Genomic DNA, 22,706 nt, shown 5'->3' with positions numbered 1-22,706 from the left:
TGTTTTCTTTTGATATGGACAGAGCAAAACATCTAAGTGTCTAATACAGACATATCTACATCGTCGCCACGACCAAAACCAGCTGACGCTGGCTCATAATCACAAATTATTTCTCGCTGTCTGATGGCCATACTACACCTGGATTTGGTGCATGTGCAAAGTTCCAGAGGACCAGCTGCTCCATGTCCCTTCTTAGTGCGTATAAGGAAAGCTACGGAGCTCGAGCAACGCCCAACACAAGCCTTTGTCCATTCCACCTTCGGGTATCGTATCGCGTGTGCGCAATGAAAATAACGTATCCAACCAAAATTTTTGTTGTGTATTGACACCCCATACAGAGGGGATTCCCATGTGATATTGCAAGGCAACACTGGCACACCTCACCACTAGTGATTCTTTCTCCATATCCAACGCGACCAATAAGCCTTTCCACGTCAAATCCCTAAGACGTTTTTAGCCCGCTTTCTGCGATCTCTAAGATTCTCGTCCATCACCCCGCCCTTCGCATCACACAATCTTATACACCTTCTTACACCACCAAAAGCACATGACTCCAAATATGACCAAGCCGGCCGTGGTGGCCCAGAACCAATTCAGATTATCCACGTCTTGACCAGGGACTTTGAAATTGCCGCCAAACATCCCGGTGACGATATTCATGGGGAGAACGATGGTTCCGAGAACGGTCAACTTGCCTAGAACGTCGGCAGTCTGTGAGTTTAATCAGTATGATTTCGATTGGATCGACGCTTGGATGGGATATACCTTCTCCTGTCGCTCATTCATATGGATGCTGACCTGGGCTAAGTAGTTTCCATGCGCCCTGGACAGAACCATCTCATAATGCGACAGATTTCCCGTCATGGTCAAGATGTGATCTTGGATATCACCGAGGTACAATCCAATTTCCGACTTTGGTGCGACTTCCCACTGCTCGTTGCAACGTTTTGCAAATCCCTTTATAACATCGGCCTTGCTGCCAAGCAGTCGGTACAGTGACATGACCTTTTTGCGACACTCGCCTATACGGAGGAGCATGTCGATTCCACTGATTCCCGGATCACCCGCATCTGACTTCCTTTCATCGACTTTCCTTTCGCCGTGCTCTCCGGCAAGGGCATTAGTGTGTTGAAAAGCTCGCAATATCAAGTCGTCGATTGTATCGACTTCTTCCTCGATGTGAGTAATTAGAGGTCCATAAACATCGGTGATGTCGTCAATGATGGCATATGAGATCCAATCCGCACTGAGAATTAGATAGTCCGAGAGTTGGCGAATCCGCCTTCGGACGTTTGCAGGATGCGGTATCTGAGAGAAGTGAAAGGTGACGATACCATAACGGAAGACGCAGACATACATATTGATAGGTTCCAAGTAGTCTTCGCTGTTGGTATCCTGCTCAAAGGTCCGATAATTAATGAAATAGTAGTTGCGGAATAACTCAACTTTCTCACGTGCTTCTTGCATCATAATATCTTCCGAAGTGAGAGCATGAATCCCGAATGTCTTTGCCAGAACACGCATTTCCTGATCTGTCGGACAGAGGACATCGAGCCAGAAAGTCGGCCGCGGTCCATATTTCTTTGGCTTGGAAGGACGAGCAAATGAAGGTTTCTTCTCCGGTGTGGCTGTGCCCGAGTCCTTGCTCTTATCAGAACTCTTTCCACTGGCCACAGGCTTCAGTTGGGACGTCTCCGTAAGACTAGGCCTTCCGGCCTGGTTCTCAACCGCCGTTGCAATTTTAGGACTTTGTAGCGCACTGGGAGTTTCCGTAATTAAACCGACTCCTAGCAAATCCCCTTCCTCCTCGGAACATGAATCGATCAATTCGGGGGGATCTGGGATGAAAAGTTCGCGAAAAGTCCCACCTGGCTGTACCAATTCCGATATCGTCTCAGCGTGGATCGTACTTTCAAATTCCTCGTTGAAATAAGTGTATCTGTATTGCTTGTCTTCCTCGACATGGTGCCAGGCGTTCTTCTGAGGCCGGAGCCTCCCCTCAACAAAAACAGGCTCACTGACCTTCTTTGCCCGCCGTTCTCCAGCTTCCCTGGCCTCTTTCTCTTCTCGACTCCACTCGTCAAGAACCCACAGATTGGGCCACTCCCGCACTCGGCGTTTTCGTCGTTGGCCACTTATATAGGGTTCCTGTGGCTGTGTTCTATTATAATACTCGTCTCCAGCTTCGGATACCTCGTCTGCGGGGAAACATACATCTACCTCAGCTGGCACAGTAAGCGAGCGATGTCGTTGAAGTCCACCAGGCCGAAGTCTAGGACTCGGTGGTGCAGAATTCGGCTCATTGTCTCTGTCGGCGTCGATAATGATCAACGCGTCCTTGGTGGCAGCCGTGAGATTTCTTCGACTGTCCGGTGAACGCGTCAGGAAATTTCCGTCGTCGACCATAACATCGCCATAGTGAGGTTCAAGAGTAGGGCTCGGTGGGATGGATGGCGGGTTGTTAACGTCGTAGCCTTGGTCCAACTTCGGGAACGAATGTCCAGGAGTCCCGGTTGTCCTCTTCCTTTGCAGCTGCTTTGAACCCGACGACAGCGTAGACGTATGAGACTTGACCCTAAAAAGTCCATAGCCAGCTTCGACGGGAGTTTTAGGCTTTGCAGCCCCGGGAATCAAGGGTGTGCGATCTGTGGGGTCTTCATTGTCGGATGCATTAGAACTCGAATCATCTGGCTGAGCTCTCTGCCTCTTTTGCGAGTCGGATTCGAGTTTGGGAAAGTGTGCGCTCCGGTACGATGCAGCAAAAAAGGGAGCCAGGCGACTGTCACGCCGAGGACGTAACGTAGGTTGGTCTCGGTGGTCCAGGAGCGCTTCACTGTCTAGGCTGTCGTCGCTGATGTTGCCTCGGTTGGACTGGTAGAAGGGTGGACGTGCGCTGGTAGTCTCTTGGGCTTCTTCGATCAATGGATCGTCCGTTGGAACATCTCTTCCACTCTGCATTGCGGAGGTTTCTGAAGGAGCAGCAAAGGATTGACGCCTCCTCCTCCTCTTTTTGCCTCCGCGGTGTTTTCTTTTCTTTTTGCCATCTGTAGGTGCCATGGAGACGGTGGAGGGTCGAGCCTCGTTTAGGGCATAAGAAGCAGACGGTTGACGGGTTCTAGAGGCACTCATACCATCGCGTGACCGAGGAGGTCGGGGAGAGGGGCCTCGATTTGGGGGTGGGAGAGGATGCATTCAATAAGTATGTGGTAGGCTGGATTGCGAGGGAGATATGGTAGGTAGGTGTAGATCAAACGAGGATTCCAATGGGACCAGAACAGATGATGAACACATAGGTTAACAATCATGTAAGAAAACAGACGACAAAGAAGCGAATGTTGAATCTCATGTGTGAAGTAGTCTGTTCTGGGAGGTGTTCAAAAGTCAATGCTTGAACGATATACTCAGTACACCTTTGGCCATGACGTGGGCAACAACTTTTCTCAGGTGCAGTTACTCGGGACTCCGCATGCGTTACCCATTTCGAAAGGGAACGCTGCGGTTTCATGACGTCTTCATCATCAACAACCACAATATACATACATTATCTAGGCATATAACGAGATTCGTATCGTCGTCTATCAACTGCAAAGTTTCCATCCATGCCATGCCAGCAGAAAAGCGTCGCGTTCCAACAGGAGCATCCCTCCAACGACAAACCAACAGCACCGTCGCAATGCAAATCAAAGCAGATTGCCGATATTACCCGTCCACCCCTACTTCCTTCTCATTAGAACATGTTCTCATTCCCTTCAATCCCGCTCATAGCAAGACTATGCGTGCTCACAGCCCTCAAACTCTTTGCATCGCTGCCACCGCTAGCGAGCCTTGTCGAGCCTTTGGCTCTTTTTCCCTTATCCGGTCTTGCGATCAATACCTGCGCAGGACATACCACAATCTCCTCGTCTCCCACTCCGTTGTCGTCCCCTTTCTTGACAACAAGCGGGAAGAGCACCATGCGAACTACGGCATGGTCACGCTCCAAGTCCTCATTGCTTGTGGTTTCACCACTCCTTTCGTTCATCAGGCTTGCATTGAAATATACCTTCCGAGCCAGATCACCATTGGTATCGTACTCGGGTTGCAATGGCGGGAGCATGATGTATTCAGCGCGTTGGGTGCGCATCTCGATCGATAATTCCACCGCTGTGCGCATGACGTTGCGCAGCGAACCCACAATCTGCTCCTCTAAATGCTGTGGTGGAGGGAGGAAGCGCGACAATGTCGAGAAGATTTCGATAGCCACCGCTTCAGTGTCGCTTTCTCGTTGTGCTTTGAAACTTTCTCGTTTGGACAGCAACGTGAGTGTAAGTGCTCTCCATTGGTGTACCGCGCTCGACGGACCCACTTCTCCAAGATTCTTCTCCAGTTGTTTCAGTTTCTGTCGTTGATCACGGTCCATTCCAAAGAGGTATCTTGTGAAGACATATTCCCAGATCATCGTCATCACCACTGACATGAAGACATCTCGTCGCTTGACCCGGTCCGCCAAATAGTCGTCCACATCGGAGCCATCTAATATCGCATTGTCGAACCGGTCCACAATTTTCTCATCTCGGACCTCGCTTGTGGTCCGACAAAGCTTCAGGTCGCTAAATTTGGAAAACCGAAGCACCCACCCTTGCACCTGTTGACACAACTTCTGGCACGCTTGATCGAAGTAGTCCTCGTCGTGGAAGACAACCACATCGTCTGCTCTCTTGGACAATATCTGAGATTGCAAGTCCTTGATCTTCTCCCTTGCCGCTTCCAGATCCCCCCGAAGTCGTTGGATCTCTGCATTTTTCTCTGTCAAGGCTGTGTCGATTTCATGTCTCACGATCGACTCCATCCCAGTTGACAGCTCGTTATGCCTTGATCGAAGTGTTTCCAATTCTTTTAAGGAGTCTTGCCAGTGTGATTGAGCCTCATCGTAGTCTTGCCTGAAATTAACCAACCGTTGTTCGTGCTCTTTCTTTAATGATTCGTGTGTTGCGATCAGCGATGCAACCTCTTGCTTGAGACGCGCAATTTCTGCATCCCGCTCCTGAATCTGCGCGTTGAAACCCACGGTAGCATTTTCGGATCGATTGTGTTCGAAATGAGCTTGCTCGAGTTGTTGTTCCGTGACAATTTTTGCTTCGGCCAAGGCGCGGTTCTCGCTTGCGAGCTGGTCTAACTTGGCCTCAAGATCCCTTATTTGATGCATGCTCTGTCGTTGTCGGATACTCGGAGGTCGTGTTGGTGATCTGGGACTGCCCGGGTATGAACCATACCCGTCCTGCGTTGGTGTCAGGTTTAGGAGATGCTGCGTCAGGCTGTGTGAAACTTACGTATACCTCTGCCATTTCCCTTTCCCGAACAGCAGCTCTGCCGGTGTTCTGAGCATTGACGGGACCTTGCGATGACCCGGACGCGAAGTTGGCTGGGTCGTACGGGGAGATTGAAGCGCTGCGCAGGTTGCGCAACGATGAGGTTCGGGACTTGCTTCTGCCAAGCGATTTAGCGCCAGGTACTGTAGAGTCACGTGAGGGGAGGCAGGCGGCCGCAAATGCGGCCGCCCCAGCCACAGCCACTAAACTAGCTGAAGCAAGGCTGTCGTTTTCAGCGGCATGTCGAGGCGTCAGAGAGGCAGGGAGATCGGAGAACGGATGCGCTTTTGAAGTCGGCTCGGTCGAGTCTTCATTGATGGCATTTAGTGGTGACTTAACGGGCGAATAGGGTCGATTGATGTTGCTGTAAGAGTGCGAATCAAACGCCGAGCGACTCACTGGTGCTGCAGCTGACCGATCAATAAGATTCGACGCAAGTTGGTCACTGTCTTCGTGGTGCGGTGAGATTTTGGCCTTTTGTTGCCTCAGCTCCTCTCGGCTATGATGGTGACCATGAATACTGGGGCTTCTCCGGAGAGGACTTGCCACAGGCTGAGGACTTCGGGTATAGACGTCCGTGTTGAGGGAAGAGGGCATCGCGGGAGAAGAGTTGAATAAAACCGAGGATCTGTCCTTCGAAGTGGATTCGACGGGTGAAGGCTTTCTTCTCGGTGTCTCTAGACTAGCAGGCTGGTCGATGTTCTTCCTGCTCGTCACGACCTTAGATACATCCTCGGTCGAGCTCGTGGGTGATTGAGGTCGCGGTGGACGTAGGTTCATCTCCGTGTTGTTGTTCCTGGGATCGCCGAAGTCCCCGTGTTGAACCCCGGGACTTGGTACAAAGCCACTGTCCCTCTGAGATGTGAATTGGCCCGTGGACAATATTGGCGACTCGAACTGGACACCGCTGTCTCGGTTCGAGTCTGCATGGGCAAGGTTCGTATTAGGGCCAGGCTTAGCGGAAGACCACCCAGCAGATGGCTGCCGAGATGGTGACGGCGGCTTTGGCGGAGGTTCTCGCGTAGGCTCGTTTTCTCCAGCACCAAAGCCAAGTCCTGCTGCAACACCAAGGGCAGTATCCATGATATCGTCGTGTTCAGGTGGAGGAGTGAGAGCGCGACCCCTTGGGAGATCTTCGGGCTCTTCTCCCGCCCATGCCGGAGGCGATCTTCTCCTCTTTCGTCTTTCACGCGTGGTTGTACTCACGTCGGATAAATCATCGGCATTCCCTGGAAGGCTTTCTGGTGCATGGGAATTTTCCATGCCCTCTTCGGGAACAGATTCGTTGAGTCCAGGATCCCGAGTCTCCTCCGTGCTGTCCTCCGTGCGGTAAAGCTCCATCTTTAGTGGCTCGATATCTTCAGTTCCATTGAACACACTACTTTTCTTCTTCGCCTTCTTATTTTTCTTGCTCTTTTTGCTTTTTGAAGTGTCTCTGCCAGCGCCGAAATCAGTTTCATGGGGACCTTTCTCAACATCCATGTCCTTTGAACCAGCAATTCTGGCGGTTATAACAGCCTCTTCTTCGTTAGCTTCAGCAGCGGTCGATTCTTCTTCTGGCGTGATACCAATAGCGTTAAATACTCCTCGCCGAAGGTCGGATGTTTCTGGGACCTCACTGAAGGCTGTGACAACCCCTACGTGTTTGTCTTTCATGGGAAAATCGTTTGGGTCCCTTAACGAAGATATTCGATCCTTTTTTGACTCGGCAACTGGCGTGACTCCAGTCGAAACTGATATCCTAGGCATATCCATTGCTCCTTCTAACGAAGCTTCTCCGATATTGAAGGTGGTCTTCGCGGAATCAATGTCCATCTCACGTGGCAATGCATCACCTCGTGGCTCGGTTTCGGGAGACGACGATCGAGCTTGATCTGATACAGGTATTAGGTCATGCTCCTTGCCCAGAGTGTGCTGATCAGGTGTCACTTCCGGCCGAGCGGATGGAACCGTCAACTCGTGGGTGTCCTCTAACCTGGACCCTTCTGGTTCGGCAGTCGTTGCCCCAAGCATAATGTAGCTCTCAGAACGGACCGGTTCTTGCTCAACGACAGGGCCGGTTGGCTCCAGGGTGTCCCCGGTCTTCATCACCTGTGACTCCGCAGGTATCGCTAGGGTTTCGGGCTCCATTTTAGCGTTGTATGTTTCCGACTTGCCAGTAAGTGCTGCACTTTCGAGATCTTCCCTAGACTCAGATATTTCTGGCCCAGGAAGAGGTGCAGGAGTCGATATCCCGGAGGTATCTTCGGTTGTCTGATCATCAGCCCCTGTCCAAGCGAAAAAAGGCTTCTTTTTTTTGTCCTTTTTCGTCTTTTTTTTGCTCGGCGTTTGCTCAGAGTAGTCAGCAGTGTCAATTTCTGGTGCAGGGGCAGGGATTTCTTCCGCTTTGATATAGTCCATGAGTTCTGGTGACGTGGTCCGTCGAATTGGTGTTTGCATAGCAGACGCGAATTCGTCATTAGATTTTGGTGTAGCCGTGCCCGGTGTCCAGAAGTCATCACTTGCTGCTAAGACTTTGCTGTTTTTGCTTTTCTTCTTCGACCTTTTGATGGTGACCGCCCCTTCGATTTCGTGTTGGATCTCATCAATTTTCGATTCACTCAGGGATTTGCTCTGGCCCGCAGGCTCATCATCTCGCGCTGTATCTATTTCATTCTCTGTTCCTGGTCTACCAACGCCACTGACCTCCGGCTCCTCTGCTGATGGCGATTTCCTCTTGCTTTTTTTCTTCTCTTTTTTTAACTTCTTCGCTGTAGATGATCCGGACGTGATAATCTCGGGCTCCTCTACCATAGGAACGGCCTCACGCATGTTCCCAGTCGTTCCATCTGGCATTCCAGATTGTATTTCGGGAGTGGACGCGGTTTCGCCGCCAAGACTCGGCATATTGTGTTCCCAAACTGCATCCATCTCATCTGCGGCGGACCGGGAAGTCTGCATCACTTTTTGACCTTCTTTTGCCGGCCCTAGGGAAACATCTCCCGTAGGTTCGACCACAGCGAGACACGTTTTGGCCGCGTTCTCCACGGCTTCTCCAGCGACGTTGTGTTTCACTTCTGATTCTAGCGCTGCTTCATCGATTAACTCTGCGGGAGCCTCTGTATAAGGCCGAGGTTCGCTCGCTGTCTCCTCTTCGACTTTTCCGATACCATCTTGAACCGTCGGCTGTTGTTCGTTCACCTCGTCCCCAGCCGAGAGTGTCTTCCGCTTCTTCTTCTTCTTCTTGTCCTTCTTTGGCTTTGCGGCAGAAGTGATCATTTCCTCCTCGATAACTGTGTCACTCATTTGCGCCGCAGTTGGAGGCTGATCTAGAGTTTCCGCTTCTTCCACCTTGGCGTCAGGTCCTTCATTTTCGGTTTGTTGAGACTCGGGAATGGGCTCTTCATATGTGGCCCGACGATTCTTCTTCTTATTCTTCTTGAACTGCGGAGACGAGGTCCCGGCTGCGGCTATTTCCTCAGTCTGCAGATTCACGTCTAGTATTGCCCTCGGCACCCCTAAGGTAGATATCGTTTCAGCCTCATGTTGCATGCCGTGAAGAGATGTTGGGGTATCTGCCTGCAATGGTTCCTGAAACTGCGGCTTCTCATCCTCCAGAGGCATCGCGGTAGCTGCGGTGGCAAGTTCCTCGGAGTGCAACCCTGCGGCTGGCGTTGCTACTGGCGTCTCCATGAGATTTTCTTTTGCGATTTCCGCTGGCGTCTTTTCAATCGCCATTAGGGTGTCTGGCGTCGACGATTCTTCACCATGTGCCTGCTCGGTTTCCACTAATGTCGGGGCTTCTTCAACGCGATCGGTGATGATAGTTATTCCACGATCCACAGAAGCTTCTGCAGAGTCAATAACAACAGTGGCAACATCAGCTCTGCTCTCTTTTGGGAGGGGTGTGGTGGTGGGCACATCTGCAACAATCCGGTCAATTGGCTGAAGCTTCTGGCTGTCACTCTCTTCAATGTCAGCGGATGGCAGAGTAAAAGGATCCTCAGCTTCAGTTGCCTCAGGTTCTCGGTTCTCGGTGACTGTACCGTCCTTTGCGGGCGCAGCCTCGACCAACGTCTCACTTTGTAGTCCAGCATCATCAATGAATTTCGAATCAGTATTGGTAGGGTTAAAATTAGGACGATGGACTTCTCCTGGATGTTCTGGTTGTGCGGAGGTTAGAACATCTTCCTGTGTTGTCGCGAAGAAAGGCTTCTCCTCGGAATGTTCACTTTCGGTAATGAAGGTTGGATGGGCTGATGCCTCCGCTGAAACCGTTGGCTCCGCAATGTCCGCAAAGGTCGACTGTCGCTTCTTCTTTTTGTTACCCTTGGTGAGGTCCCGATCCTCTATTTCAGACTGCGTCTGGCTGGCCATCGTTTCCACCAGTTCAGGTTCTTTGAGAGGAGCTTGTGGAACTGCTTCGTTTGGGCGTTCTACATGCGCAGACTCAACTTCTAGCGTGATAGGCACAGATTCAGCGAAGCCGTTGTCCAAGGTAACTTGTCGATTTTTCTTTTCACTATTCTCTGAGTTGGATTTCTGTGAGATTGGCCACTCTCTTTCGGTGATAAGCTGAGTAGCTTCTGCAGCGGTACGGGAGGAACCATCATTTTCCATTGGTGTCTCGACTGCTTCTTTTCCTTCGGGCTCCTCTGAGGTAAATCGATGGGCTTTCTTCTTTTCTTTCTTCGCTTCCTTGTGGGAAATGCCCGATTTTCTGGACATCTGATCCATCGAAGCCGTCTCTGTCGGTCCGAAAATCGTCAGATCTTCTTCCGGAGTTCCTATGAGTGGCTCTGTCATTTCGGACACATCCCTATCACGAACGCTCAGAAGTTCGGATTCCCCTTGCGGCAGCTGTTCGAGGTTGGAATTGGTCTGCTTAGAGTCGCCTTGTGTCTTGCCCAATTCTTCCACCTTTTCAGCTGCCTGAGGTTGGCTGTCGAGCTCTTTCAGCTGACTTTGGATCAATTCTTCCGTCGAGGTATCGGCAACCCTTTCCTCTGCATCCGCTAAAGCGAATAATTGGTGCTCTGCAGCTTCAGACGTTGTCTGGTTTTCTGGAAGGCCTGATATGTTTTTCCCGACCTCATTCTCAACGCCGCTTTCAATATATCGAGCTTCATCTGGGCCGACCTGTTCGCCATTCCCAGGTAGACCGGTCTCGTCCAGTGTCAATTTGCTGCTCCTCTTTTTGTTTTTTTTTTTCTTGCCTGGAGGAGCCCACACTTCTTCAGCTTGATCTCCGGGGGTGGTAAGGCCGTTCTCAACACCGAAGTCTTCAGACGCTCCCGGCGTTCGTGTTTCATCAACGTTACAAGGTGGGGCGACATTGTCCGCTATTGATTGAGAGGTTTCTTCACTCGGGCCCCCAAGAGCTGGCTCAGGACTCACAAATTCAATGTTGGACTGTCTTTTTGTCTTTTTCTTGTCCTTCTTTGACTTTGTAGGCACGGATATCGAGTTCTCTTCCTGAATATTTTCGGAGTCTCCTTCCACAAGTGGTATATCAAACTCGGATGGAACAATCTCTTGGCCAGCTTCTGTGACCCGTTCTAGAGCAGGCTCTAATCCCTCTGCCGTTGTCTGGATGGTTGGAGACTTGGTCACAGTTTTCGAGTCAATGGTCGATTTGCCGCTAGAGCTCCCCACAGTCTCTAACGGGAGCAAATCAGTAGCACGAGTCGATTGCCGCTTCTTCTTCTTCTTCTTGTCTCTCTTTGACGTCACAGACGTTGATGCCAGGTCTTCGGCCTCTTTACCTTCAATTATAGCTGCAGTACCTTGGACGTCTCCTTCAGGTAGGGTGGGCTTTTCAAAGATTGGTTCTGTTTCATCCGTTACCTCGTACTTGTCACTTGCTGTAGGTTCAGGTTGAATCGATTCAGCTGCGAGGGTTGATTGCCGTTTGGTTTTCTTGTTTTTCCTCTCTTGCTTGGACCGCTTCGATGGAAAGCTTAAATCTTCCTCTGTCGTCGGTTCAAAGTTACCAGCAACCGCCGCTAGTTCGGCACTGGCAGTAGGCTCAACAGCAACCTCGCTGCTAGCCTGAGTTCCAACTTCATCACCAGTCTCGACAGAAGTATAGGCGGTTCCAGTAATAGCTTCATTAATTCGCTTGGTAGTAGGCCCATCAGAAATCTTACAAGGAGCTTCAATCGTAGCTTCACTTGCCGGCTCAGTAGTTAGTTCAGTAGCGGCTTCCCTGGCGTGTTCCATGATAAGCTTAGGAACAGGCTCAATAGTAGATTCAGTAGCAGGCTCTCGGGCAGACTTTGCAAAAGGCCCTACAGAAGTCTCAGGACCACGCTTAGTAGTAGGCTTCGCAGCAAGTTCGGGAGGAGGCTCAGGACCAGGTTCAGCGGTAGGTTCGGTGGCCGGTTCGTGGGTGGGCTCAGGGCCAGGCTCGGTATTAGGTTCGGTGGCCACTTCAGGAGTAGATTCTGTGGCAGGCTCAGGGGCAGGTCCTGTAGTAAGCTCAGCAGTAGGGGCGGCAGCTGGCTCGGGAGCAGACTCTGTAGCAGACTCAATAGCAGGTTCTGTAGTGGGCTCAGCAGTAGGTTCGGTGGCTAACTCAGGCGTGGATTCTGCAGGAGGCTCACTTGAAGGGTCGGTAGCCGGTACAGGAGTAGGCTCTCCAGCAGGCTCGGGAGTAAGCCCAGCAGCTGCCTCAATAGACGCATTAACAGAAGATTCGAGGGCTGCTATCCCTGTAGGCGGAATGGTAGCCACCGGAAACTCAGCAGTATGAATCTTAGCGTTTGGAGCTTCAATGACTGATGCCTCAGCAGCAACAGTCTTGGTAGCGGAAGGGCCATAGATCCCAACTTCAGCCTCTGTAGTGTCAACGGACCGTGGAACCTCGTCGAGCAGTTTGGCAAGGACAGATTCTGAGGCAAAAGCCATTGTTTTCTCGGTATCGGACGATATTAGGGGGCCGGATTGGTATTCAACGGCTAAGTCTCCAGGTTCGAAAATAATATCGCTCTTCTCCACAACTTCTGTAGGAAGGAATGTGGCTGATTGTTGCCGGACAGCGCGTGCTCTCCGTCCTTCGACATCTGAACTGCCATTGACCTCTGCAAGTTGCAGATCTTCGACCGCTTCCCTGTCTCCTTCTAGAGGCGTAATAATACCTGCACCTTCAACCTTGGGCTGGGATGTGGTGGGGGCGATCTCCGGAAAGTGTTTATCGTTATCAACTCCAACGAGATCGGACGTGCCAACGACATCATCGATCAAGGTCTGACGCTTCTTTTTGTCCTTCTTGAGTTTCTTGGATTTCTTCTTAGAGCCGGAGTCGTCACCAATTGCTTGAGCCTCTTTAGTAGGAGCCAGAGTCGCCTTGTGCTGGACATCGGCAATTTCTTGGGTTATTGGCTCTTCAACAGGACCTCGAGACTGTACTGGACTCTGGTTATGTTCTGAAACTGCTAGGGGCTCTTCGGTGTGATCCACTCCGGCAACTTCTGGTGGTGTTAATGGGGCGGTCTGCGGTTTGTTGTGTACTTGCTCCCCTCCAACGGTAACAGGAATAGCTTCGGACTCCAGCCTCAGGTGTGTCGCAGCTTCTTCATCTTGTGCCACACCAACGTTGGGTATAGATTCCTCGGATGCGTCTACGGTTTCGGGGTCTTCTTTGACCCCTTCCCCAGAAGAGACCGTTTCTACTGGCACGGTTAGATCTGTTGGCGTTTCAGGAGACGTCTCCGCTTCTAATTCCCCTGCTGGTGCACAAGAACTTTCTTCGGGAGGCTGTTGCTTTGTAAGTAAATCTTCTGCTCCATGCGAGTCCGGAGCGGTGGTGACTTCTAACGCCGGGTCATCATTCGACTTGTCATTCTGCGGAGAATTGTTGAGTTGTGTATCTCCCGACTCGGTGACTTGCGGTGTTTCGGCTCGAGTAACTTCTGGAGCAGCAATGGGAACTGAGGGATCAATCGAAACAACTGCAGAAGTCAGATCAACCGGTTGCGGTACAGATGATCCGAGAGACGCTTGAGGTTCCTCGATAGCGACAGGCTCTTGCACCTGTTGCTCTGTGAAGGTGGCAACTCTGTTCTGGTTTGACATATCAGCTGCTTCGTCTGTGCGTAGTTGAGGTTCTGAAGGTAGCGCGGCTGCAGTAGGTGGTTCTTGAGATGTTGACCCAGTCGTTTCTTCGATCACCGCAGGAACACTCTTTTTCTTCTTGGACTTTTTCCTTTTGCCTGGCTTTGAGTCCATCTCTTGAAAATCTTCTGACTCTTGTGGGGCGGGTTCTGCATGAGTAATGGCTATCTCTGGTTCGTCATGAATTTCTGGTGTCGACAGAGCGTGTTCACTCGAGGGGGGCATCGCACAAGGCTGTTGCTGAACGGCTGGCTCAGTAACTTGGGCAGCCTCGCTAGGGCTGGTCTGCTCCACACCATTTTCAGCCTCATCCCAATTGTACGTCTGACGCTGTCTCTTCTTTTCCTTCTTTTCCCTCTTTGATTTCTTCGAACCATGCACACTGCTATCGTCTTCGAGCATAGAGGACAAGGGGGCCTCGCCACATTCAACGCCAGCCGCCATGGGAATATTTGATTCCATTTTGATTCCACCGGGCAGCGTTTCTGACCCGCTTGTCTTGATTTCGAAATCATTACTAAATGGATTTGGAGGTTCCCCAACCGGAGTAGCCCCTGCAATGCCATCTTCGTACAAAATCGGCTCTGTTGTCTTGACGTCTTGCCACTCCTCAGTTGCAGATTGAAGATCCTGATCAGCCTCTGCAGGCTTGAAATCCGGTTCCAGCAAGCTATTCAACATTGCCGCTTTCTTTGCTTTCTTCTCTTTGCGTTTATCTCTCTTGGAACGTCCAGTATCGGTTCCCCTTTCAATCGGCCCTGAGCCTTGCTCTGCCGAAGGGCCAGGGGCATCGCCTTCCTCTCGAATGGTGGACAAATGCGTCTCCCTAATATCAGGAATCTCTGTTTGAAATGCTTGATAAGCTGCTTCGACAGTTGCACCTTCAGTCAAGCCCCGAGCTTCTATGGCTTGTTTGAACGCCTCTTCTAAGGGATCTAGGCTTGGTTGTGCGATACCTGAAAGGATCTCCTGGGTTTCAGAATGTCGTTCATCTTCTGCAAGGGATTGCTCTGTCATTGCCTGACCGGACAGTATATGCTCCTCGATGTTGACAGAGAGTACGGCTTCTAGCTGTGCAGGTGTTTGGGGCTCTTGTTCCGGCGTAACTTGTGTCGGCTGTGTGTCTGGTGCGTCCTCAAAAGTCTCCTCGGTATCCTGAACATCGACATCGACATCATCTTGCTCTCTGTTCCCTTGCGACGTAGGCGACATGGCTTCATTAAAGGCCAAAAGAGCGTTGTCCTCACTCTTGTCTCCTCCATCTTCTGACCTTTTCAGGTCGTCACTAGATCCCGGTGCTGCCTCTTCGACGCCTTCCATTTGGAGCCCCACATCGTCTGATGAGTCTCCGACGTGTTCAGCCTGCTCATCGAGACCCTGTTTAGTATGGAAAGGCTCATCTGCATTTGCTGGCATACGGATATTTGCCTCGTGGCCCTCACTAAGTTCCTCTTCAGGCTCTTTGACTTTGTCGGGATTGGTTAAGGTTGATTCTGTGGCCTTACCTGGGTCAGATAGGCAATCATACATCGGCTCCGTCAAAACAATTCCTTCTATGGTCGATGGCAGTACGGATTCGGTGGCAGGCGGTTTCTCGGGCCCCTCAGTGTTGACCGTGGTAGTGTCTTCGGCTTTCTTTTCAGGGTCAAGTCTGCGTTTTTGAATCTCCGCGAAGACGTTTTGCCAAGCGTCAGTGGCCAGGGCGGCTTCACTAGGGACCTGCGATTCCAGGTCCCGACGTAAATCAACAGCTGTTTGGACTGATTGTTCCTGAGTTGGCTGTTGTGAGCTCGCAGGATCGCCATCTTTCTCGATATTTATTGCTTCAGGTTCAGGCCTTGCTTTAGCTGCTGTCAACTTCTCTGCAAAGAATTGCGACTCTCTTGGCGTTTCCAGTTCATTCGTCGTGATATCCTCCGGGGATTCTTTGAGCACTTGATGGGCGGAAGCGATCATGGCAGATGTAATGAGAGCTCCAGCCGCAGCGGTAATAAGTCCATCTTGCCACGCGACTGATGTTGATCTCGTGATCGAAGCGCTCCTTCTACCTCGACTACGACTTCGCGACCCTGTCGGAGATAGACTCCTGCTTCGTGCACTCATGTAATCCTGTTCCAGCTCCGAACTTGCGACACTAGGGAGAGGGCTATGAGGTTCAACTTCCTCATCCGCAGGGGCCACGTCGTGGAAAAAAGCTGGATCTTGAAGCAACTCGCTTGGTGAATGGAATTCATATTTCGGCTTGGGCTTCTGTTCTTGTTCACGAGCTCTCTGTGCATCGCCGGGCACTGGCGTGGCCGATCGAGAATCTAGATAGTCTGGGGAATCTCGCCTTTTCTCGTTGTCATGCCAATACGAGTAGCTGTGTCGTCTGCCACGGTCGCGGAACATTTCGGCACTGACACGTGACGGAGTAACGGAATCAGACAGGTCTTGAAACTGGGCTTCAGCTCGAAGATCTTCCATGGACGGATGTGCCGAGCTGGTTTTGCTCGATGGCAACGATGGATATTCTTCGGCAAGTTCGGATGTCGCTGTTTTCGCGAAATTTTGTATCTCCACAAGATACAGCGGCCGGAATTCTTTGCTGGATCGAAACTCTGTCGACTTTGGTCGTCCTTGACGAGTTCGAGGGGTGGTCAGCGGAGAGCTTGGTGACATGACTGGTGAGCTCATGGAGAAGCGTGGGTTAGTCGGAGACATAGGGGGCCGTCGGAAATGTAGGGGGACGGCGGTTGGAGAGCTAGCAACCATTAGGCTAGAAGGGATATCACCTGTTCGTATAGCAGAAAGGCGTCGAGAGGCGGCGGCGTGGGAGACACTGGGTGAAGAATCTGCCTCAGGGTTCTCCACTTCCTCGTCAACACCAGGAGTCGACTTGTTAGGCACAATTCCAAGTTGATTGCCTTCTATTGAAGCTGCAGGTGGTGCTTCAACATGACCAGCTTCCGTAGGGATGATGGTACCTTCGATATGGACACTAGTTGCAGTTTCGGACCGTGAAGATGGTTGTCTCTCGGACACTGGCCCCAAGACACCATCAGTACCCATTGGCGTATCCGTGACCATTGGCTGTGGCATTTCGGGGCTTCTCCCTAAAAAAGACTCTTGGTCTGCAGTGTCCTTGACTGGTGTTTCAGCGGTCTCTTCAGCAGAAACGAATCCGTCGTCGACAGTTTGATCATCGGAGACCGTTCTCTGATCAATATGTCCGGTTTGACGATCCCAACCTCGTCTGCTCCCTCCGGATGGTTCAGAGATAGCAGAGGCGACATCGTCTAATTCTTCTCTGTCCTTGGACCTGCGTTTCCTGCGAGACTCGGACTTATCGTATCGCTCTCGATCTGCTCGACTGTCCGACTTCGAAGATTTCGAGCTCTTCTTGCTGGACGTACTGACATCGCTCTTGTTGCTGGAGAACAGGCTGCTGAACAAGCCACCAGATTCCCTCTTTGTTTTTAAGTCAGTCGTGCTGCTCGTGACAGAGCGGTTATCACCATCACGATGTCCATCTGAATCTCTACGGTGTTTACTTCGCAACTCCCTCTCCTCATCTCTCCTGCTCCGACCAGTGCTTGTTTCTTTGTCAAGATCGCCATTGCTGTACCTTGAGATTCCTCCAGATTTCTTATTCTCGTTGAGATCATCGTCGGTACGAGCTCTTCGAAGCGGTGCCAAGTCTACGTCGCCATTCGGTCGTCTATCCTTAGGTTTTTGGGATGCCTTCACGCCGACATCGCTCTTGGAACCGGATTTCGACCTCTTAGCTTTCTCCCGTAAACGTTCCCATTCCTCGGGATCTGAGTGATATCCCGCTTTCGAAACAGACCGTGAACGCTGCGACTTTGAATCATTAAACGTACTCGGCTCCTTGGGTCTCGAAGGTTGCTCTTTAACTCTGCTTACTGATCCAATCCCGTCCTTTGCGGTGTTGTCCTTCATTACCTGGTCTACCGCTAGGAGGATAGATGGGCCTAACCCCAACCCTAAGGCAGAGGGGCCAGATGCAGTGTTGTTATCGACGAGGTCAGGTTTACTGTCGGTGGCGGGTACTGGATGCTGAGAAATGTCTTCCGAAGGCCCAGGAGGAGCTTGCTGTGATGGAGGTGGCTTAAACGCATCTACATAAGAACTGGAACGCTCTCGACGACGCCGGTCACTCTTGCTCATCCTCACACCGTTAGACATGTTCTCGTTGTCGTGCAAGTCCCGTTCGGTTCGCTCGTCTCCATCCTCCAAGGCGAAGATGGTTTGCGCCTTGGTATCGGGTTGGACTGTCGCGGGATAAACCCCGGTAACGCCTAAATCGCTCACCGTTTCTGCGAAAGGGCTTTGATAGAATGTTTGATTTGGACTGGTCTGATCGGGTTTAGTTGAGAACGAATCCCCGAGCTGCTCTTCAGGCCCAAGGTTAATCGAGGACGCAGTGCTATCTTGAGTGTTGGATTCATCCTTGATAACATGGCGAGTCGTTGTCCCTGCAGAACCCTCATTTCGCTGACGTTCCTGAAGTCCCTTGGCGATTTCGTCGGCTTCTTTGTCATCAACGGTCCAAGCTCGGCTTATCTGAGGTCTGTCATCAACAGAGGACGCTTGCTTCTCGAGTTTCTCTGCTTCCTTCTCATCTAGTGTCCACGCCCGACCTACACTTGGTCGGCGCTGCCTTTCGTCGGGGACCGAGATTGGCTCTTCAGGAACCTCATCCGGAGAGGGGACGTCTGCAGGTTTATACCCCTGCATATGTGGCTCTGGGCCATAATCTGATCGCTCATACTCCGGGGTCTCAACCTCGTAAATATACGTGTCATGGTCGCCCCATGTCACTTTGGACTCCTTCCTTTCAAGTGGTTCGCCAATATCCTCCTGTGACTCTTTCGATTTGGGCTCAATGACGGGTGTTTCGTCGCCTTTGATGCTGTGAACCCGGCTACCGGGCGGCGTGGGTTCAATCAGTCCAAGAATCGGGACAGGCCAGGGGTATAGCAAGGGATCATCAACCAATTCTAGACCAAACTGTCGATATGTAAAAGGGTCGAAAGGATGTGAGCTGCTAGGTTTGGGCGCTCCAGGGACAATTTCAACCACAGTTGCTCCAAAGTCGTCTCGATGCTCGGCCTTGTCGTTATTTTCTTTGAGATGTTCTTTGAGTTCCGCGGGAACGAAGAAAGCGCTATAGTCGTCATGCTGAACTGGTGATGGTGTTGACTTGACACGTTGAGCAGTCATTCTTGCTATTCTGTCCTCTTGCGTCTCGGGAGGCGACGAGGTGTCCTTTTCTCTCGTCTTCTTCAAGCTCGACTTTCGTGTAGGGGTTGCATCTTCGCGAGACCCACTCTTCTTATCTTTACTAGCAAGTGAATCTGCAGCCGCGACTATCGCCGAACCGATGACAGCGCCTTCAACAACCTTCTTTAGGCCTGACTCCTTCCGCTTTCGTTCTTCAGCTTTTCGGTGCTCTTGGTAGAGTTTTTCCAATTCACGGTTAATTTCAGCGACTCGTTTGTCGGTGTCGACCGGGTTCCCACTAGCTTCAGACGAGCTCCTGGGCCTTGATCCTGTCTGGTCACGTAAAGGCTCGACTGGTTTTCGGGTGGTCTCCATCAAGACGGCAGCATCAGCGGACGTTCTTCGGTTGTCCTCGCCCGAAGTGTCTCTCCATCTCCTGTCCCTGTTATTGGCGCGTCCTTCATTCTCGAGCTGCTCGTCGCTTAAGTTGATATTAACGCTGGATCTCGAGCCTCGAGAAGGCAGCTTGGCCGGGTTAAAATCTTGTCTCGCGGGTGGGACAGGGCTTGGTTCCCTCTGCGCCCTGGCTCTTGTCTGTCCCTCCGGCCGGATTCCTTCTAAAATATTGTGGTTGATGAAAGGCGCGACAGGGACAATTGGTTGAGGTTGCCGCAGGGGAACAGAAGTTGAGGACACTCTGGTAGCCTGGGGAGAAGCACTCTTTGATAGTTGATCAGATATTGGTCGAGGTTCCAATTCCTGCATCGGATCTAGCAACCCGTAAGCGGATGGATGATTTGATTTCTGCGACACTGCATTAGACGCCATCCAGCCACCCAGAGGGCCTCCTACACCCGCTACGGCAGCCGTTTCGACCGTTGATAGGGGAAAGGAGGACCCGTTGCCAAAGTTTGGTTGTCCCAAGCTGTTCTGGTACTGTCTCTGATCCTCCTCCCTGAAATTGTAGTTCGACGTTGTCGCTGGGCCACCTTGAGAGAGGCGTTCGCGGCTCTGGGCGGCGGACAATCCTCCACCGTATGCCAATGCTGTATCCACGCTGGTTTCAGAGTCAACTTCGCCATCTATGTCATACCATTCATCGTCGCGTCCGCCAGAAATTTCGTGGTCGGCCAGGGAAATTCGACGTCCATTTCCATGTCTGATGCCTGGACCTGTATGCTTGTCAGCGTCTTTGTTTCGCCTACCTTTTGGATCCCTTCGACCAGCTTCGTCAGCAAGAGCAACACCGGTATCAACTAGGTATTTCATCGCAGTGACAGAGTTGTCTCGGCTCTGCCTGCCGTATCTTTCTCGAAGTCGCTTCTTAGAGACCTTTCTGCGAATGGTTCCCTCTCCAAATCGTAGATCTGCGTCGGATGAGGAACTCGAGGCATTTGAGAAACTGAACAGGCCCTTTGGTTTTTTACCCTTCCTTGTATTGGCCGAAGGGCTCGTGAAAAAGCCCATCAGACCACCTGGCCCATCGTTCGTCGTCGAGAGATCGACGTATGAATGCATCGGAGAGACCCGTTTCGAGAAATATTTCCTCTTTGAAGTGGGTGATCGACTCCTGCTTTGACTTCGTCGCCGGGATTTCGCGCCAAGTGGTGCAGCATCAACAGCAACCCCAGCGGCGCCAATGCCAGTACTCAATGCTGCGCCGCGAGAGATTCTGTGATAAGATGAGCTTGATGACGACGAGCTTGACCGGCGATTGCGACGTCCTTCTTTGGGAGAAGATATTTTGCCCCTCCCGGCCCTGTAGCGGCTATTGTGTCGTTCAAATTGCCCATCTTGATATCGCTGAAATTTCTGCTCTTCTTGAAAACTGACTCGACTCTGGTTCACAGGACGGCCTGATTTCACAGAGTATGTGTCATCAAAGCCATGCTTCTGATTGACCATTGCTTCCCCGAGTTTCGCCGCCGCGTAGCCAGCCAGGCCTCCGGCTATCACCTTCTTCTTGGCAGATGAGTGTCGCCGAAGATCTTCATCTGAACTGTGTCTATACGGCTTGTCCACTCGAGTCATACTCCCATACCGGCTTCCAGGGGATGGTCTCTGTCGGCGGTAGTCATGTCTGCGGGGCGCATCGGCGGGCGAGCTCATGGGGTCGAAGCAATACTTGCATACACCGATTGTCTCGGTGTATTCCTCAAATCGCGCCACTGCATCAGGATCTCGCCACCAGTCGATGAACCGGCCGAACAGTCCCTGATGCTTATGCCGGTGGGCATGATGCGTCTGGGTACCTTGCGACAGGGGATGTCCGCTGGCTAATCCACCCAGGTTGGTTGGGGGTTGATGCTGGCTGAATGAGTGCTGATGGTGAGAAAGGCCAGACATGTAGGCGCCAGCTGCTGCTCCGGTAAGAGCAGCTGCGCCGCCATACAAAGCTGCATTTGAATGCTGCAGTGAGCCTCCTACACCAGCAGGGGCGGAATACGGGGTTGATGTAGTTTGGGATCCGTGAGGGGGTCTGTTGGGCGTTTGATATGCACTGGTTGATATCCCTCCGCCTCCACCAGCGTAATATTCTGCGGCTGCGCCGATCGCTGCAGAGCCTGAAGCTGGAAAGGAGCTGACTGTATCAGGAGCGAGCCCGAACGGTTGTGCATGATTCCCTTGGGGGGTCGGGCTTGCTCTAGGGCTCACCCCATAGTGGCTATGCTTGGGAGGTTTGTTGAATCCTGATGTTGGCTTCTGAGGAGGTTTGGAAGGCGTCGTCTGTGGTCTAATGTCGCCGTTATAGTTGGCATTACTGAAATAGCTGGCAGCAGCACCGACTTGGCCCATGCTACTCGGCTCAGGCGGAGGTTTGGCTTCAATCGTCGGTTCCAGGAGGTGGGCCTGTTCTGCGCTGGTGACAATATTTGGAGCATTGGGGCGAACACCAGGTTGAAATGCTACAGATTCCCCGTTGTCACCATAATACTCTGCGGCTAGCCCAGATGGTCGGTACGGCTGAGAATACGTGGATGGGAACTCTCCAGGAAACTGGTTCTGAGGTAGAGAAGCACTATCATTCCGGTGACTGCGAGGACCATCCTCCTCATTTGACTTATTGGATTTGCGAGAGTCGCTAGGGTTGTCTTCTTTCCTTGATCTCCGTAAATCGTCGTCTGCTTTATCCCCACGGCTCCTCTCGTATTTTGCACTCCTGTCGGTCTTGCTTGACCGTCGCCGTGTGTCACTGGGTTCGGGTTCTATTCTCGAATCATTTCGGTAATCATTTCGGGATCGATCAGATATCTGTGATGGTTCGTCGGTGATCGTTGTCGCATCAGTGGCATCGCGCTCCTCATGTTGGTCGCGCCGGCTGGGCTTGCGGCGTGAAGAGGAAGTGGTCATCGCATCTGCAGCGGAACGTCCTTTGGAAGGGTCTTGATCATCATGTCTCAGTCGCTCGGACCTTGAAGATGCTTCTGAGCCGGCTCGTTGCCGGCCTGAGCTGGATTTTCTCATGGCACATCAGACGAAATTGCAGAGGCGTCAGGGCATTCTCGATATGCGGATTCGGCCCGATGAAGTGGAAAAGATGAGCGCTCTCGCAAATATTTGTATCATTCCCCCAACGGGTGTGATGTCGATATTCGTTGATGATGAAGAGAAGATCGCTATCCTGCGTAAATGAATAAAGGGCAGGACGGTGGACTGCGCTGGCAGTTGGGATGATCGAACTGTCTGTCGCGTTTTGCAAGTGCGGCTGCTACGAGATTTGAGTGGCTGGGCCTGGCGAGTTGGCGATGCAGCCTGGGTGGCCTGTAGCCCAAACTCCGAGAGCCTAGGAAATCGCCAAAATGATCAAGGCTCGCCTAGCTAGTCGATGATTTTTGGTGCGGTACTGAGTAATCTACCCAGAACTTCATCTGGGGATTCACGCCGTACAGCTCAAACTAAAGTCTAGATGACTCTACGGACCACAGTCCATTTCGAGTTGTACATTAGGTACCTAGCTCGCTAGGTAATAGTTACTGAACATCAACTTGTATTTTAGCTAATTTCAGCACAGCCAAACTTTGCTTGGTCCACAACCAT

General features: G+C 51.6%; 2 protein-coding genes across 2 annotated transcripts; both read right to left on the bottom strand.

Annotated features, from left to right (window-relative positions):
* Positions 1–507: 507 nt before the first annotated feature.
* On the bottom strand, positions 508–3,057 carry A1O5_00018 (uncharacterized protein; the record flags this gene model as incomplete). The annotated part of the gene is made up of 2 exons (XM_007740639.1): positions 508–711; positions 766–3,057. The coding sequence occupies 2 exons, from the start codon at positions 3,055–3,057 to the stop codon at positions 508–510; spliced, it is 2,496 nt and encodes an 831-aa protein (XP_007738829.1).
* Positions 3,058–3,727: 670 nt separating this feature from the next.
* A1O5_00017 (uncharacterized protein) lies at positions 3,728–22,133 on the bottom strand (the record flags this gene model as incomplete). Its single annotated transcript, XM_007740638.1, has 2 exons — positions 3,728–5,257; positions 5,310–22,133. The coding sequence occupies 2 exons, from the start codon at positions 22,131–22,133 to the stop codon at positions 3,728–3,730; spliced, it is 18,354 nt and encodes a 6,117-aa protein (XP_007738828.1).
* Positions 22,134–22,706: the final 573 nt, after the last annotated feature.

The sequence above is a fragment of the Cladophialophora psammophila genome (genome assembly GCF_000585535.1).
Source record: "Cladophialophora psammophila CBS 110553 chromosome Unknown aczJe-supercont1.1, whole genome shotgun sequence".
NCBI lineage: Eukaryota > Fungi > Ascomycota > Eurotiomycetes > Chaetothyriales > Herpotrichiellaceae > Cladophialophora > Cladophialophora psammophila.
The sequence above is the reverse complement of the archived record's forward strand: the minus strand, read 5'-3'. Positions and strand labels throughout refer to the sequence as shown.